At 52.9% G+C, this 18,374-nt stretch overlaps 1 protein-coding gene across 1 annotated transcript in view; it reads left to right on the top strand.

Annotated features, from left to right (window-relative positions):
* The first annotated feature begins 634 nt into the window (after positions 1 to 634).
* VANGL1 (VANGL planar cell polarity protein 1) overlaps positions 635 to 18,374 on the top strand; it is a 51,521-nt gene continuing 33,781 nt past the window's right edge. The window contains exons 1-2 of the mRNA XM_039242758.1: positions 635 to 736; positions 11,127 to 11,330. Of these exons, the coding sequence (XP_039098689.1) occupies positions 11,260 to 11,330 (71 nt within the window). The 5' untranslated portion in view covers positions 635 to 736; positions 11,127 to 11,259. The remainder of the gene's footprint in view (positions 737 to 11,126; positions 11,331 to 18,374) is intronic.

The raw sequence follows: 18,374 nt of genomic DNA, 5'->3' as shown, positions 1-18,374 counted from the left end.
TCCAGCAGTTTCCAGAAAACTGGCTGGGGTGGGGGTGGGGAGCAGTAACTGCTCTGTTAGAGAAGGGAGAGGGTTGGCCGTGGGGGTCTGGGTGTGGATGGTTATCTGTGGGCTCATTTCCTGGGCTACATGTAAGTTTAAGTGTGAGTAATGTGCACTGGTTGAGGTGTGGGTCTGTATGGATATTTGGACTCGGGATATGCGTACAGGAGTGTGTACGTGTGTGTGGGGGGGTGTCAGTCCCTGCTTTGTATGAATGTCTGCGGGGCCCTGGTGAGGACAAACAGGCTTGGATTTTGTGCACGATTGTGAATGTGTTTGTGTGTGCGCGCGCGCGTTCGAGGGTGCAAGTATGTTGGGGTGCAGGGTGGGGTCGATCCGGGCACACGCGTTAACGATGTATGAATGAGCGTGTGTGTGTGTGCACTTGTGTGCGGAGCGACCCCTGGGGCTCAGGGAGGGGCCGCGAGAGGCGGGCCGGCCCCGCCCCCCGCTGCAGGTGGGCCGGGCCCGCGGCGGGGCCGGCAGCGCTCGCTGCTCTTGGCTCGCGGCCGCGCCGGGCTCGCAGGGCTGGGCTCGGGCTGCGGGGCGGCGCCGGGACAGGAAGCGGAAAGCGGCAGTGCGGCGGCGGCGGCGGCGGGGCTCTGCCTCTACGGGAGCCCAGCACAGGCCGCGGAGCCGGGGCCGCTGTGAGCCGAGAGCGCGGGGCCGCGGAGCCCGGCCGGCCGGCGCGGAGGTGAGTTGGGCGGGAGGCCGGGCGCCGGGTGCAGACCCGGGGCGCGGAGCCTCTCCCCGCCGCGGGCCACCCCCCCCCCCGCGCCCCTACCTCCCGGACTGGGACCCCGGTCCCCGCCCTCCTCGCCTCCGGCCGGGAGCCCGCTCCCGGCCGGCGCACCGCACCCCGATCGTGCCTCCGCGATCCCCCTCCTCTCCCGAGCCCGTGCGGTGCGCCCCTCCTGCCCCTGCCCCGCGTCCGCCGCCGCGCCCCACCGCCCTGGGCGCTCCCTCCCCACGCCTCGGACGCCTCCCTCTGCCCCGGCCGCACTTTGGGGTGCGCGTTCCGGCCGGCGGGCGGGGAGTGGCCGGCGTTCCCGGGGCTCCGGGCGGCTGTACCGGCCCTGCGGGCGGGTAGGGCCGGGCCGCCCTGCGCTCCCGGGGAGCCCGGCGCGCACCGCGGTTCCCACCCAGCCGAGGGCTCGACCCAGTAACCGTCGGCCCGGGGCCAGGAACCGGCACAGAGCCGGCCTGTGTTCACACCCCGCTTACAAAATTGAGCCGGCCCCGGAGGCCCGGGGGTGGGGGTGGGGGCGCGATGGGGGGGGGGAGGGGGCGGCGGCGAGTCCGGTTGCGCCCGGGAGAGCGCAACAGGCAGGTAGGAGTTTACTTTCAAAAACGCCGGGGTGGAGCAGACGGCGTCCGGCGAGTCCCTGCCCAAGCTGTCCCCGCTGGAGGAAATCTCCCCGCGCCAGGGCCGCTCTCGCCACCGGGCAGGACCTCATTTCCTCCGGCAGCCTTTGAACTGCCCCCAGCAGCGCGCTCAGGGACGCGAGAGGCTTTATAAAAATTTAAACGCGTCGCGGGTGGAGGCAGGCGGGGGGCGGAGCCGTGGCCTGGCGGCCGGGAGGTGAGCGGCGGAGCCTCGGAGCTGAGAAATCTCGGGCGCCGTTTTCGCGTCTTCCAACCGGGCAGCGTGGCCCAGGCGACGAGGTGTCCTGAGCCCGTTGAGCTCCTCGTTAGGCGATGTCAGAGCGCTTTATCCTGATGATTGTGTGGCTGGCGCGTGCACTCCGTTAAACCCTTTTGACCAGGGTTGGAAGTGCCGTGTATTTTTAGACTTTGATGCCCAAAGCCAGCGAGCTGTAAAGAATCTGGCCATTTTCACGGGTATGTTTATAAATTTCACAGAGTTGCTGGAAAATATTATAGCTTGCGTCGCTCATCAACAATGCTAATTAGCATTCTTCCTCCTGGGGGTGGGTTGATTACGCAGCTCCTGGGCTGTTTAAGGGACGTGGCAGAAACTGCCTAAAACCGGGGAAAAGTAATTAGTCATTTTATGTAACCACTAATTAGAGTTTTTAGAGTTGAATTAAATCCGTGTGATCTAGCTGGGGCTTTGGTTGGTGGGAGGAAACTGTTTTATTCTGGAGTTCAGAGAGAACGCCACTCTTCACCTATCCCTGCACACTTAGCATTCCCAAACATTGGCGTCTCTCAAGGCACTTAGTGAACATCGAGTGTGAAATGGCTGGCAGTGTGATTGGGTCGCAACTTAATTTGTAAGTAAAACGGGAGAGAATTTCGAGATAGCATTTTTGTACAGACTGCTTGCCAGGCAGTAGATTTTTATGGTCTGGTGTGTTTGAGCACGGCGACAGAATCATAAAGGAAAGTTTCCTTACCAGGCTCCAATTCCGTGTCACCTGAGTCTATTGAAGAATAAAGGGCTGTTGAACGAGGAAGGTATGCTCCCCTCCAGCCCCCGACACGCACAGACACCCTGTTTGTTACCCCAGAACCTCAGCATTTTTGGGTTCCGTGGATGCTTATCACGTTGCACTTTAATAGGCAGTTTCTACCTTTGAAGCTACAGCTGTTTCAGATTCTTTCCTCCCGGACTCTCTACAGTGCTTGGGACACCGAACCCGTGAGCAGGAGTTGAAATTGCAAAATTCTTTGTGGGTTATGTGTGGCCTGGGACAATGTATGATGGTTGCCTGCCCTCCCGTGAGTAAATAAACAGCTCTGGTAATTCCTGGATTGCTCTCTGTTTTCTGTAGCTAAGAGCACAGGTCGTGATATTAGATTGTCAGACTTCAAGCCCCGGCTCCTTCACTTCCTATGACCTAGCTTTCCTTAACTGTAGCATGACATTAATATCTGATGTCCTTCATGTTCTTGTTCTGAGGATTAAGTGAGATATTTCATGCAAATGACTTAAATGGCCCACAACATTTAAGTTGGGTAAGTACCCAAGTAACTGCAGTCTGTTAGATTGTTACTGCCATGCTCTCTCTCTGTAAAGGATCCAGCTATGGTTACGGGACTAGCTGTACGTGGGCCTGTGATGTGGGTGTCGTCCTATGCCATTTTCCAGAAGGTGGACAAGACAGGTTTAAGTGGACCTGGGGCTGGATCATGTTTCTGCCCATGGATTTGGTCTTGCCTGCAGCCTGATGAAAGGTACATGGCGCTGTCCCTGTTAGTGTCTTTCTGAATCCCGTTTATTGGACAGCAGTCATTGGACCAGGCACCATGAGATTTAGGATGTGGTACTCGTAAAATCTTTTTTAAAATGTTTTTAGTGTTTTTTTTTTTTGTTTCTTTGGTTTTTTTTTTTTTGTTTTTTTGAGAGAGATTGAGACAGAACATGAGCAGGGAGGGGCAGAGAGAGAGGGAGTCACAGAATCCGAAGCAGGCTCCAGGCTCCAAGCTGTCAGCACAGAGCCTGACGTGGGGCTTGAACCCACGAACCGCGAGATCATGACTTCAGCTAAATTCTGACGCTCAACCGACTAAGCCACCCAGGCGCCCCTCAAATCTCATTTTTGAAGCTTAAAAATCTAGCAGGGGATAAGGGGGTCACTTGACAACAGACGTGTTAACCATTCACAGCTCTTCAAAAACCCACACCCTGCCGCTGGGGGTATTCCACAGGTAACTAAGGACTGGAGCAGTTATTCTAGGAAAGGGAGTTGAAATCCTTGGCAACACAGGTAAAATGAGGTTGACATTTTCTTTGCTTGCCTGTAGTGGCCCAGGATCATTCATTTATCAGAGGTCTGCTGTCATGAGCGTATCAATTGGGTTTGTGACAAATGCCACGGGCCCTCTGATCCCCCCATCAGTGACCCGGAGGGTGTTTGGTGGTTGAGAGAGCAGTAGTTCAGCAAAGTGTTTTGCAGGACTCTGCCATACTCTTCCCACCCTCCCTTCCTGACAGCCCCAAGGCCTGTCAGATAAACCCAGCGGAACCCGCAGTTTTCTCTGGTCCCTCTGATACTCACTTCCAACCTGGGAGTAGGAAAAGGAGACCCAAGGAACAGAATGGAAATCACTAAATTACTCAGTTACAGTTAATGGTATTTGTTCAAAGCAGAATAGCACCAACCAAAAAAATGTACATAAAGCATAATGCACGCGATATGGATGGCTTATGCCATATTAAGATATGGTTAAGCGTCTGACTGAGGCTCAGGTCATGATCTCACCATTTGTGAGTTCAAGCCCATGTCAGGCTCTGTGCTGACCACCTGGAGTCTGCTTCGGGTTCTGTGTCTCCCTCTCTTTCTGCCCCTCCCCTGCCCACACTCTGTCTCTCTCTCTCTCAAAAATAAATAAATATTTAAAAATAAAATCAAATCTAAGGAAGAAGGTATTCCTTCATAAGGAAGGGATTTTACTTTACGCACAAATAATAATGCCTAAGGCTTATGTGTGCCTTCCATGTGCTAGGCATCGTTCTAAATGACTGTGAACTCTCTCCTTTGATACCTACCACGAGCCTATAAGGTAAGTATAATTGTGTTGCTGTAGCTAGGGACACAGGCACAGAAAGGTTAAGTAACTTGATCTGAGGTTGTTCAGCTGATCCATACCAGAGCCAGGATTTGAACAGTGGCAGTGTTAACTTGTGCTCATTGCTTCTTCTCCATCCAAGAAGAGCTGAATGTGAACAAAATTATTTTCCCCTAGAGTGCTGTATACTTGAAAATGGGCACCTTGAGAAAAACGTCAGCTGCAAAACACAATAAAAATAATAATCAAAAGGGACACCTGGGTGGCTCAGTCAGTTGAGCGTCCGACTTTGGCTCAGGTCATGATCTCACGGTTTGTGAGTTTGAGCCCTGAGTCTGGCTCTGTGCTGACAGCTCAGAGCCTGGAGCCTGATTGGGATTCTGTGTCTCCCTCTCTCTCTGCACCTCCCCTGCTCACACTCTGTGTCTCAAAAATAAACTTAAAAAATGCTTGAAAAAAAAGTAATGGAGTAAATCCTTTAGCATTCTATGTATATAAAAAGTAGCATGCACAGTGTACATAAACACGGTTGTACCAGAAACTTCTTTCCCTTAGAAACGCATCCACTGCAGAAGGAGCCAAAAGGCCCTTTAAATGCAGTGTGTGTCTCTGTACCCTCACAGGATACCTTTCCACACTCTAGACTGGAGTTCCCTTAATTACTTAATGGCTGTAGGCAGAGCCATTGATGTTTTTATAATTTCCTTCTCGTCAGGGTTAACTTCTGTTTACCACTGTCATTACCGTAACGTATTATTTCCCTCGCATGATTTTCGGAACGCTGTGTTTTTCTTCTAAGTAGTAGTCAGGTAATATTTTATGTGGGTGAACTTGACTTTAGGGAAAGCTCCTCTGTGAGGCCCCTGACCTTCGACGTGTGTTTAATCAAGCATGGCGAAGGGGGCCCTCTGACGTTTTTGCCTGGGAATCCCAGAATTTAAGATGCTGTGACGCGGTCAGAAGTGTCCTGCACACCTGGTCCCACGGTGGCCTCCTGGCCTTCACGAGATGGGCCTCGACCCGCCCTCTCCCGCTCCTGGCGTCTGCCTCCAGCTCCCACCCCTACGGGGGTGAAGAGAGGAGGGCGGGGGTGGGGGGGTGGGGGGAGGGTGGTCAGGGTGCTCACAGGAAGCCGCTGAACGAGACAGCTGCTGATTTTGACGTAGCGAGTCTGGAGGGAGACTGCTGTGTGAGCAAGAAGCTGGTGGTTCTGACATCTCCGCGCAGCTCATCTCTGCACAGCTCATTTCCGCACTCTTCGCCTCTTCTGTAAAACTGAGAACGTAAGCTAGACAGTGGCTAGCATTTCTTCCACAGTGGATCCGTGGCCTGCCATGGCCCGAGGCCTGCCACAGAAACCCATGCTCAGCACGTCTGTATTGAGCGCCTGGTGTATTCTGGGAATCAGCCGGACAGTACTGGACGTGGTCCCTGCCCTCGTGGGGCCGACAGTCTCCACGTGAGCCAGACGTTGAGTCCTCCGAGTAATTGCACACCGTATGATTGGAAACTGACAGAAAGGACAATTCTAGAGGCCACAGGTAGACTGAAGGGGCCAGAAGGGCCTCTTGGAAGAAGCAGCATTTATCTGTTTATTTTTAAACGTATGTATTTACTTTTTTAATGTTTATTTTTTGAGAGAGAGAGCGTGAACAGGTGAGAGACAGAGAGAGGGGGACAGAGGATCCAACGCGGGCTCTGTGCTGACAGCAAAGAGCCCAGTGGGGGGCTCGAACTCACAGGCAGTGAGCTCAGGACCCAAGCCCAAGTCAGAGAGCCTGGTGCCTTGACGGGCCTGGAGCTGGAGAAGGAGAGTGCAGCCTGGGAGGTGGGCAGGGCCCACAGACCAGATAAAAAAGGATTTTGTGTTTTATGCCACCTGGAGTGGGCCACTACCGGATGGTACAAGCAGAGAGATGACATCCACGTTGTGATAGAAAGGTCACTCTGGGTGCACCTGTGCAGAGTGGGTTGTCTCCAGGGCCAGGATGATAGGGGGACAGTTCTAGATTCCAGGATCCATACTTTTACCTTTTTTGTAAAGTTTATTTTGAGAGAGAGGGGGAGAGAGGGTGTGCAAACTTGCAAGTGGGGGAGGAGCAGAGACAGAGGGAGACCAAGAATCCCAAAAGGGCTCTGCACTGTCACCGTGGAGCCTGATGCAGGCCTCGGTCCCATGAACCGTGAGATCATGATCTGAGCTGACGCTTAACTGACGGAGCCACCCAGGTGCCCCTCTATTTGTACCTTTATGTGACTGTCCTGTTCAGGCCAGCCTAGCAGCCTATCAGTTTATTACCCCAGGAAGCTGATTCCTTTTCGGTACTTTGTTATCTTCCAGATAAGGCATCCCTCTGACCTTACTGGAATTCTGCTGATTTCTCGTGCATATAAGCAAACTGCCTCGTAAACATATCATTGCAGTGATAAGCTTCCCCACCACGGGTGCCCCTGCTAACTATATAATGGAAGCTCTTCCATTGGCCCTTTAATGCATCCACTCTGGATTTTGTCCATATGCCTCCTGTGCCCGTGCTTTATCCTCCCTCAGATCTCGGACACGAGTAGATAGCCGAAATAGAAACAGCACGACTTAGGAGAAGGAGCCGAGCTCTGTGCAGACTGGATCCTGTGGGGAAACTTGCAGGCTTTGTAACGCACCGGCCCCCTGTCTTCAGGGGCAGCGGGCGGCCGAGTGCCAGGACAGGGACAGAGGCTCCTGAGGACAGACGTCAGCACTTAGTGACAGCAGGATGTGTGCGAGTCACAGGAAAGAGTGTCGGAAATGGCACCGGGCTGGATGGGCTGGATGAACAGGGTCGATCCGGTGACCGCGCCCCCCCTGGCAGAGGAAACTGGGAAGAATAGCCCAGGACGGCAGATAGCACTCATGGAGGTGATGATAACCCCACGCGGAGCCAGAGGTAGCTGAGTAGGAGATTCATTTTGCAGTATTTTTTGAGTACCTACTATGTTCAGAGTATCTTGGTGTAGGCAGATCATAGCTCCTGACTCCAAGGAGCTTAAGCGAGAAGAAATCCGTGGATGAGGAAGAAGAAAGGGCGAGTTTGGAGACTTAAGGGATAACTCAATGGGGGAAGAGGGAAGGCGTGTCGGAGAAAGAGTAGCCTCCGTGTCATCAAATCGGAGGCTGACAGGCAGCAGAAAGCTCTGGGACGACATGCCAGGGCTGGTGTGCGTGTGCCGTTGTCACCGCTGTGTCCCCGTGGTGCTTACCAGGGGTTCCCCTGTGGCTGCGTGCTAAATGCAGAGGTAGATGAATGCAGAAATGGGGTCAGAAGGTGTAGGGAAAGGAGGACGAGGCTGTGACCTTTGGATCTGGCCCACTTAGAGCTGGTTCAGTGGAGCGCCGAGGGAGGAGGGTTGGGGTGACAGTCGAGGGGGAGGGAGGCCGCGGCAGCAGGCCCAGACCACCCTTCTGATGAGTCCAGACAGGACTCGTGGGAGAACCGGTCAAGGGTGCTGGTAGAGTTAGGTGAAGCCCGTCCCCAGAGGGCCCTCGGGAGCCCAGGATTTCCTCTGAGGGACATGCCTGGAGTTGTCCTAATGGGTGGCCGGGGGTTTTAATGAGGACTTGGAATGACGTGCTCTCACAGAGGGAGGGAACGAAGGCTGGGTCACCATGTGCCTTACCTGGGGAGCCTGCCTTAATGCTCTTACCAACTGAAAGAAGAGCGCATGTTAAGTGGCCTCATTTTATGGGCGGAGGGGAGGGGTGGGTGAATAGTGGCCCAGAGATGTCACAACTAGGAAGCCAGAATGGGACCAGCCCAGGGCCTGGGTCACCTGCCTCTGAGAGAGGCTGGCAGCCTTTAGCCGGAATTAACTGGAAGTGGGGATGGAAAGGGGGTGATGTGAGAGCCCGGCCGGAAGGAGGATCTTCAGGGAAAGAGGCACGTTCTGGGCCCGCCTGGGGACCCTGGCTCAGCTCCTGATCTAGGTGTCCCCTGGGTACAGAGCAGAAGCAGCAGCAGCAAAGCCCAGAGCAGAAAGGAGGTGGGAATGGAAGGTGCTGGAAGTCACTGAGATTGGGCGAATACAAGTAGGGGGCAGAGGAGGGAGAAAGAAGGATGAATGGGCTCTTGAAGTCGTCTGAGAAAGCGGAGATGGTCCAAGAGTGAAACTAACGCTCTAGGAAAATGCCACCGTTTGTTTTCATGTGTCCGCTTCCCAGTCAGCTCACAGATGGGGCGGCCTCATCTGCATTTTACGGGTGGGAAACTGCCTTGCTCTGGCGCACCACCGGTTAGCAAGCCTGGGGCTGAGATGCCAGCCCCGTGCTGTCTGACTGTGGGCGGGCTGCCGTGGGGGTGGGGGGCGGGCAGTGGGCACCAGCTCTGGCCTGCTCCCGGCCAAGTGTTTCTCCTGCTGCGAGAACCTGAACTTGCAGTTTGCGGCTTTCAGCACCTGGACAGGAGCACTGGTGGGCACGACCGTCACTTACCTGCTGCGTCTGCAGCCGCTGCTGGCCCCGTTCACAGCCGTAGCTTCCTGGCTTCTCACAGCACATTTTTTCTTTAAGTTTATTTATTTGCTTTGGGAGAGAGGGTGTGCAAGTGGGGCCAAGGGCAGAGAGAATCCCAAGCAGGTACCGCACCACCAGCACGGAGCCCCTGATGTCAGGGGCTCAAACCCATGAACCGCTAGATCGTGACCTGAGCTGAAGTCAGTAGCTTAACCGACTGAGCCATCCAGGCTCCCTGCCCTGTTTTTCACATTTACTGTGCAGCTCTTGAGGGGTTACATAACCAATCGGGTAGTAAAGCCTGGGATTGAGACCCAGCTCCCGACACTGTGTCTGTTTACGTTTTCCAGATCGCCCCCATGAGGACAGTGGCCGGTTGATTGACCCCAGTTTGACAGATGAGGAAACTGAGGCTGACTTTCAAGGCAAGTGGCTCCTCCCAGGTTCTCCCAGGCAGTGAAGAACCCCGGCTAGAACCCATGTCTCCCCACTGCTCGCCTTGGGCTCTTGGCGGCAGAGGAGAAATGAAGTGATGAGTCAGGACACGCAGGCCAAGGGGGTGCTGGCCCAGGGTCACAGCCCCTGGAAGCGAATGTGCCTCACTTAGAGCAAATGCATCCTAAGGGGTGTTTAAGGCTGAGAGCTGGGTGGGTGTGTGAGGACTTGCAGGTTGTTTGTGGGGGGTTATGGGGGGCGGGGAGGGCCTTGGCATTTGTAGCTCCTTTGTTTTCTCCACTTATCTCACTGGCTTTGTTTGCCCTTTCAGCTCTGGGGGCCCTGGAAGAGGGGCCCTGAATTGTCAGAGACAGGCTCCAGGGTGAGGGATGCAGGGCCAGCAGACTTGTGGTTCTCCGGCTTCTGGGAGTCAAGGTTGAGCATGTGGGGCTCAGGAGTATACTTGGAAATGTTTCCAATTTATGTTTATTGCAAAGCAGTATCTAATGAAAATGTGGGGAAACGCCTAGAGCCTGCAATAAATAAATCACGTACTTCCATTTTCTGATGTTCCCTCTTAATCGTGTTTACAGAAGCCTTTTCTGTGATTATAACTGTAACACAGATTTAGGATGTATCTACAATCTTGTAGTCTGCCTTTTATCTTATTTTTTATTTAAAAACTTTTTTTACATTTATTTATTTTTGAGAGAAGAAAGAGTGTGATCAGGGGAAGAGTAGAGAGAGAGAGAGACAGAATCTGAAACAGGCTCCAGGCTCGGAGCTGTCAGCACAGAGCCCAACGTGGGGCTCAAACTCCCAAACCTCGAGATCATGAGCTAAGCTGAAGTCAGACGCTTAACCAACTGAGCCCCCCAGGCGCCCCTGTAGTCTGCCTTTTAAATTTACCATTATATTGTAAAACTTTCCATTTTTCGTAATTATTTTAAACAGTTCTATGATATTTATTTGGGTGGCTGAATCATGTTTTCCTTACTCATTCCTCTATTTTGAGGGCATTTAGATTATTTCCCACTTTCTACTCTTATAAACAACGTGCTAATAGTTTTTCTTGAAAAAAAAAATTAGTTCCTAAGATAAAGTCTCAGGTGTTTGGATTCCTGGGTTAAAGAGGCATTACTCTTTGTTTCTTGCTTGCTTTCTTCTTTCTCTTCTCTTCTCTTCTCCCCTCCCCTCCCCTCCCCTCCCCTCTCCTCCCTTCCCTTTCCTTTCCTTTCCTTTCCTCTTTGCCTTCCTTCCTTCCCTTCCCTCCCCTCCTCTCCCCTCCCCTTCCTCAGCTTTCAGAAACTGTGAGCAAAATCCCTTAAAAGCTGCTTCCCTGTGTATTGTTTGTGCAACCAGCAAAGTGGCCGTGGGTGGCTGGGCACTGTCTAGGCTGTGTCCAAGAAACGGCCAAGGGCCAGGCCTGTCCCCTCTCTGGTTTGCCCGCTGCCATGGTGTAGGGGGTTGGCCTGCTCAGCACCTCCCCGTCTGCCTCCCGGATCCCCGGGGAAGCTTGTCACTGCGTGAGTGGTGCATTCAACGTGCAGACACTTCTTCCTTGCACACCCGTTCCATAACAGAGACCCCAGAGGAGATGCCTGCTGTCATTTCTCTTCCACGGTCTTTGGGTTGCCTTTGAAAGTAGATCTCTTTTGTTCCCCCCCCCTCTTTCCACTTTTCCCAGACTTTGTTCCCGTTGAAGAGCGGCTCCTGGATTTCCAGACGCTGTGCAGTGTTAGGAGTCTAGTAGGTGAAATTCTCTGCCTCTACGGAGAGACACTGCCTGCTCCCTCATCAAGCGCAAGCTCCCCACTGCTATGGATACCGAGTCCACATACTCTGGATATTCTTACTATTCAAGTCATTCGAAAAAGTCTCACAGACAAGGGTATGTAAGCTCTGGCTGTTCCACGTTTCCTTTTGGGGAAACCGGCACGTGGGTCCGGTCTCGAGAGTCACTTCTCAAATGGTAAAGCCAGCTCGCAGCGCTGCTGGTGGCTGGAGGTCCCTTCAGTCTGCAGTATGTGAGAAGCTGGACGTTAAGAGCACTTAACATGTCTTGGGGGTGACTAAACCGCCAGTTTATATTTTATAGCTGCCATTACAGTCGATGACCTTGATTTTTCACAATTGATTTTAAATTAAAGTTTTCTCCCTGCAGTGGAAATGTTTTTCATTTCTAAGTGCTTCTCATAGGGGACCGTTCTCCCAAAGCTTTACGGAGAATGCAAATGAAAGTTCAAAAAAAAAAAAAAAAGTGTCAATTTGTTGCTTTTTCCCTAAAGCTGCTGACTCATTGTCCATTAGGCAGTCGCTGTGAGGTTAATACACTAGGTGGTGGGATTGGCCCGGTGCCATATTTCTCTATGACTGGTTTTCCCAGTGAACATGCCTGGGTTATGAAAACTGCCTTCCGGGGTGATGGGGCCCCGTGGCCTTCCTCTGGGCAAAGCGCACGTCCGCGCTGGCATTTGCAGAGCCTGCTGTGTTACAGACCTGCAGACTGTTTGGTGAGTAAAGGAACAAGGGAATGAATGAATGAAGGGGCCACTTTAACTGGTTAAGAATACAGTTGGTTGGGGCGCCCGGGTGGCTTAGTCAGTTAAGCGTCCGACTTTCGCTCAGGTCATGATCTCGCAGATCGTGGGTTCGATTCCCGCGTCGGGCTCTGTGCTGACTGCCAGCTCAGAGCCTGGAGCCTGTTTCAGAGTCTGTGTCTCCCTCTCTCTCTGACCTTCCCCTGCTCACGCTGTCTCTCTCTCTCTGCTAGAAATAAATAAAACATTAAAAAAAAAGAATACAGTTGGTAAAGTTGTAGTGCCTAGTGCTGCCTCTTACTCCTCACCCGTGAAGTGGGTACAGCAATCCCCTCCTTACAGGGCTTTTGAGAGGATTGAATTAGATTGCGCGTGTAAAGCATTTAACACAGCACATGATAGGAGGTCATTATCCAGTGATTGTATTAATGCTCTTAATGGCCTGGGCCTGTCAGCATTACATTCAAAGGTCCCAGCTGGCCACAGCCCAGAGGTCCAGCTGTGGTTACAGCCCAGTGTGGCCTGGGAACATTGGTTGGGGTAGTGTTTCCCTGACCAAGCAGTTCCTCATGCAAGCAGCTGAATGTAGAGCAGGACTTTGTTTTGTGAAGCAGCAATAAGATGCATCTAATTGACTTATTTATTGGGAGCCCGTCTGGATTCACACAGGCAGTGGGGGGGGGGGGGTCTGGAAGGACATTCTCTAAGGCGCCGGCAGCCGTGGTCACCCACAGGAAAGGGTCCAGACGCAAGATGGTGACGGATGGGAGTTCTGTGTACGCTTTATCTTTCTGCCCCCATTCAGTCTTCCCCAAGGGTGTGTTTTGTAATTAAGAATATGAATGGAATGAAAGAAGATGAAACAAAAATTTCCAAAGATTGTTTAATGACACGAGATCACGTTTATGACTCCATGTGATAAAAAAAATAAAAGGAGGCAGAACTTTGTGCGTTACAGTAGTTCTATATTCTTAAGATGAATCGTAACATTATTCATGATGCTCATATTGTTTCTGAATATAAGGTTATTAAGATTTTGGTGTTTGTTTTTTTTAACCTCCATTATTTTCTAAATGCTCATGTATTGGACTTATAAGCCTAAAAATGTGGGGCAGGGATGTGAAGGAGCTTGCCCCAGACCCTGGGTGATTTCTGGAGGCAGGTGGAACAGAAGCTTGCTGAGTGAGGCCTCAGGTCCCCGCAGCAGAGCCCCGATCCCGAGAAAGTCAGAAACCCTCTGGTAATGAGAGATTCACCGCAAATTTCAACCGCTGGGCCCATGTGCCAGATGGGTTCTAAAAGGCCGGAAACAGCTGTTTTGAAACATCAGATCTTTGGCTCTGACCCGAGAAAGCCGTCCCTTGTCAGTGCACCAAGCTTCCCCGTTCTACTTGGTGGTGAAAGAAGTAGGAATTTGGGGTGCCCTTGGTGCTTGGAGACAACTCAGGAGGACGCATCCCGGTGTTCTGAGCAGGAGCTATCTCTGGCCTCCCCTGCCTGCGCTGCGTCCCGATGGTCACACCTCAGCCCCCAGGCTGTTCTCCACTGTTTTCTCCGGCCTTTCGGGGCCCCCAGAAATCGATACAGCAGTGCCCTCGTGTTGACTTCAAGAGGCGATAACCTTCGATTAAAACAGCCTACGGAACTCTTAGCTCCTTCTTGGACCCATGTGGAAGGTACTTGGTGCATGATAGGACAAGCTGAGACTTTAATAAACAATCAAGGAATGTTCCTGAATGCTCAGAAAAGCGCTGGGTGAAGGGATGGCCTTTAGAGATTCCATGGGAACAAACAGCACCCACATGTGGTGCGCTCTCTCTCTCTCTCTCTCTTTTTTAACATTTTATTTATTTATTTATTTATTTTAATGTTTTTTATTTCTAGGAGAGAGAGAGAGAGAGAGAGTGTGAGCAGGGGAGGGTCAGAGAGAGAGGGAAATACAGAATCTGAAGCAGCAGCCTCCAGGCTCTGAATTGGCTGTCAGTACAGAGCCCAACACCGGGCTTGAACCCACGATCCGTGAGATCATAACCTGAACCGAAGTCAGACGCTTAACCGACTGAGCCACCCAGGCACCCTGCGGTGCACTCTCTGAGAGCCCTGTAGGGCTTAGTAACTGACGATGGGACTGAACCTATACTCTGTGAAAGATGGATGCCAGGGAGTTCTTTGCCCAGGTGTAAAGAATGTTACATGGTAATAACACCCCTCACCGGTGCATAAGCAGGCCTGAGACCCAGTCAAGGGTGCTGTGTCGCCTGCGAAGGCTGCTCTGTTCAGGGATTTGTCAGGAATTTGCATGGAAAAGTAGGAAAGGGGAGGGACCTTGCCTTTTGGTCATTTTAGTAGGCACCTAACTCCGGAATAATGAAGCGTACCGAACTTGATATGCCCAGTGACTCGATGATCATCTCTGGGAGACTGGCTGGGCTCCAAACAGATGACAAGTGACTCCTTTCTAACAAACAGGTCAGTGGTCTGGTTTTGTGATGTTTCCTTTCTCCAGGGGGTGTCCAGTTAACTTGCTGGGAAAATGGTGCGGACCTCAGCTGACCTTGCCTTACCTTTTGAGTTCAGAGCCTCAGCTCCCAACAGCTGTAAATTAGTGATGCTAATGAGCCCTCAGCGGGTGCCTGCTAGTACCCTCAGCCACTGTCCCCCTTCCTCATAGCAGTCCTAGAGCCTTGGGAGGCAGGGGGCCCCCATTCAGCAGATGATAAAACCGGGGTGCAGAGAGGCAGTGTTATTTGATGTTACAAGGTTATTAGCAGGTGCCCTTGGCAGGTTTCAGGCCTGACCTGTTGGTGCTTTGGGAGCCCAGGCGTTCCCCTCACTGGGCTGTGCTGGGTGGAGAGCCAGCGAGCGGCACAAGTAACTGGTAGGGGGAACGCGGGGTCACTCATGTGACTCCTGTGCTGAAATGCATTGTCCAGAAAAGGGCTGCCTGAGCAGTGATGGAATTGCCACTTTTGTTCCCGGGCGGCCCGAGAGTCAGTTTGCCCTGTGCCCGGCCCTCCCACCCGCGTCTGTGCCAGACGGAAGCAGCCAGCCTGCCCCGCGGTCGGCAGAGAAAGGGCAGGTGCTGGGTGGTGGTAGAGAAGGAAAGGGAGGAGTAACTGAATGGCGAGGCCGGCTTTCCCCAAATAGAAATGGGCAAACAACACACAGAGAGCTAAATAGTCTTCCCAGGAAATGCTGGCTGTCGTGGGAATGGAATGGGAATCGCTGGGGGTTGTGGCTGGAGCAAGGGCGTTTTACAGCCGCCCCCCAAGGGCTCGGCTCCAGAATAGCCTAGGTAGGTGCGTTTGCGCACGCGCACACACACACACACGCACGCACACACACACACACACCCCTGCAGGTACAGTGTGCTGGGGCGTCCTGCGTGCCTTCGCTGGCTCTTCCACCCTCTTGCCTGCACATGCAGAACAGATATGCTGACCGGACTCTGCTGGGCACATGCTTCACAGGGACCGACCCGGGTAAAGGGACAGGCTCCTGCTGCCAATACAGCTGCCCAGCCCCCCGGTGATCCGTATCACGGAGGCAGAGCCAGAGACGCCCCTCGTGTGCCTGGCTTGGTCACAGCCCCCTTGTGGTCTGGTGGCCTTACCCGCCCTCCCTGCCCCACTCTCCTGTTTCCACCCTTCGGTCCCACAAGCACCGGGGAGCCCTCTCCCAGAGTGCCCTTGACACAGCATTTGGAGCTAGAGAGAAGAACATGTGGACACCTGCTGGAGAGGCAGCCGTCCTGTGGCTCAGAGCCCTGCACCCTGCACAGCATTCCCTGCAGGACTGGCTCAGACACCCTCCTGGAGCAGTAACGCACAGCCGGTGATTTTCGTAAAAGCCTGTGCGGCAGGTGTTACTTCTTAACAACAGGGACCAGCACGGTGTCGGGCACACGGCGCTGCTGATGCTCCATCCTGACGCATGCTGGCCTGAGCTTTTTCCCTCATCCACGCAATACCCCTTTAATAAAGAAGCCACACTACACCTCAGCTTCATGCAGCTGAGCATCGCACTCACGGCTCCCGCTATTGAGCCCCTGTTGTATACAGGCATGTCACAAACAGCCAGACTGCTGAGCAGTCACCCCCAACAACCCTCGACCCAGGAGCATTTGGGTGGAAGAACCTTGGGGAAGGTTTCCTGGTCCACCCTGATCACCCGGGTGCTGGGGGAAAAGGCAGGTTCCTCTGGGCTCCCCGCCAGCATTCCTGTTTCTCTGCACACTCAGGTGTGAGGGGCACTAGGTCAGGGCTTCTGGCTCCAGCGGATGAGAAACGCTCCTGGGTTGTCAGACAGTAGGCTCCTATCTGGTTTACCTCCCTGGTTTACCAGGGGCGTGGTCAGGCTGTCGCTTCTCCTTTGGGTGCTGTGGGGCCCTTTAAGAGCCAGCTGGGGGGAGGTCTGGGGGAAGGGCTGCTGGCTGGCCCTAGAGAGGCTGTTTCCATCCCTGGGTGCCACCCACTTGCTTTCTGCCTTGGCAGCGTTCAGGCCCCAGCACTTGGCACTCTGTGAAAGAATTTGATTTCCAGCGGAATTTGTGCTGTCAGAGGATTTGACCCCTGGGACTAGTGAATAGACAGACCGGTGAGGGGAGCATGTGACTTGGCGGACGGCAGAAAGAGTGACGGACAGGAGAGCGGTCGGGGATGGTGGAAACACAGGATGGAACCTGGATCCGGCTGATGGAGGCCCAGAGGAGCACGGGTTCTAGACTTGGTCCAAATGCTTCAGATGAAGACCGCGCAGGCGCGGGAAGCCTCTCCCAAATTGTTTATTGTCCTCACACGGGGTCCTTTTGAAGCGATTGTCTTTGGCTGCCCAGAGTGTCAGACCCGTTGCCTTGTGCTAGCCAAGTTCACAGCGCATTTGTGCTCCACGGCCGGATTTCATGGCCCCGGTAGATCATCCAGTAGAGGGGGTCCGGCTGAGCATTAGGCATATTCATGCTACCAGACCTTCAGATCAGCGCAGCATAGCGGGTGTGAATTGCCATGGTGGGAGCAGACCTGGGTTCACATTCTGCTCCACCACTGACTATGACTGGGAAGTCAGAACCTCTGTGAACCTCCGTTCCCTCATCTGTAAAATGTGGCAAGACTACCAGCCTCATATACTTAGTGTTAGGATCGAATGAAATTAAAGCACACAGTAAAGTGCTCTCTAAATTGCAGTGGGAGTGAATCGTTGGCATTGATAGATGTCTAGGTAAACAGATTCTCTGCTGTTCCCCTCGTTACCTGGTTAAAATAAAACACCCAAGTTGGCCAGAATACATGTATTTCTAGACTCTAATTTAGCAATAGATTGGGATGGTAAGTTACACTCTAAAAATTGGAGATACTGTCCCTGAGAATTTCTGAGACCAAGAAAGCCCCACTGAGCTCTTTGAAGGAAATAACCAAAGCTTATCCTAGGGCAGTACTGATAAGGTAGGCGTTGGCCCACAGTAAGTGTGCATGTGATTGTGTTTGGTAAATAGTAGGTTAACAGGACAGCTGTGGAGGGAAAGGGCTTGGGTTCTGTGTTAATGGCTCCTTTTACATCTCCCTCTCCGAGGCCCTGGTACGGAGCTCTGCATCCATTATCTGTGTGGTATTATTATCCCCATTTCACAGATGAGGTAACTGAGGTTTTCAGAAGTTAAATAATTTGTACAAGGTCACACACCAAATAGGGGCAGACCTGGGATCTGACTGTTGTCCCCGGAGTCTGTGTGTGCTCTGTCCTGCCTGGGGAGCCTCAGGAATGAGAACAGGTATTTGAGGGAGGACTGATGTCAAGGCGGCCCTATAGACAGGAGGTTGAGGGAGCTTACTTTTGGCCCCCGAGGGGCTCCTTTGCAGGGGGCGGGGCGAGGGTCTCCTGGTCGGACTGTTCACAGATGGGGGCGGGAGTCCCAGTTTCCACAGGTGGTTAATGCCGGGTTGTGACCACACTGAGCTTCACACGGTGGCTGATCCCTGTTGTAATTTCAACACTGAAACTGAAATCTCACAGTTGCCCTGGAAGAAACCACCCAGGAGGTGCATCTGGGGTAAAATGAGGCAGCAGCCTGTTTTCCGTAGGAGGCCTCACCATACACACACAGACAGTTGCATCCCCCTGGTGTCATTTGTCCTGGCTCTTGGTTCCTCTGGGCGCCTTCAGATTCAACCAGAGCCTACGAGAATGACTTTCAGTGTGAATTTGTAGGAATGAGACGTAAGTGCTTCTTCGTGCTGGGTTCGAATTTCCTTTCTTCTCATCTCATGCAAAGGTATAGGGTGACAGTGTGCCCCAGATTTTTTTGGATAGACCAAAGTGTAAACATTTTGTAGTATTGTCCCCACAAGAAAGTCCTAGAGAATAAATTTAGGCAGATTGTAAGCAACAAGTCACGTCAG

The sequence above is a fragment of the Hyaena hyaena genome, unplaced genomic scaffold, assembly GCF_003009895.1.
Source record: "Hyaena hyaena isolate Hyena2069 unplaced genomic scaffold, ASM300989v1 scaffold_217, whole genome shotgun sequence".
Classification (NCBI taxonomy): domain Eukaryota; kingdom Metazoa; phylum Chordata; class Mammalia; order Carnivora; family Hyaenidae; genus Hyaena; species Hyaena hyaena.
The sequence above is the reverse complement of the archived record's forward strand: the minus strand, read 5'-3'. Positions and strand labels throughout refer to the sequence as shown.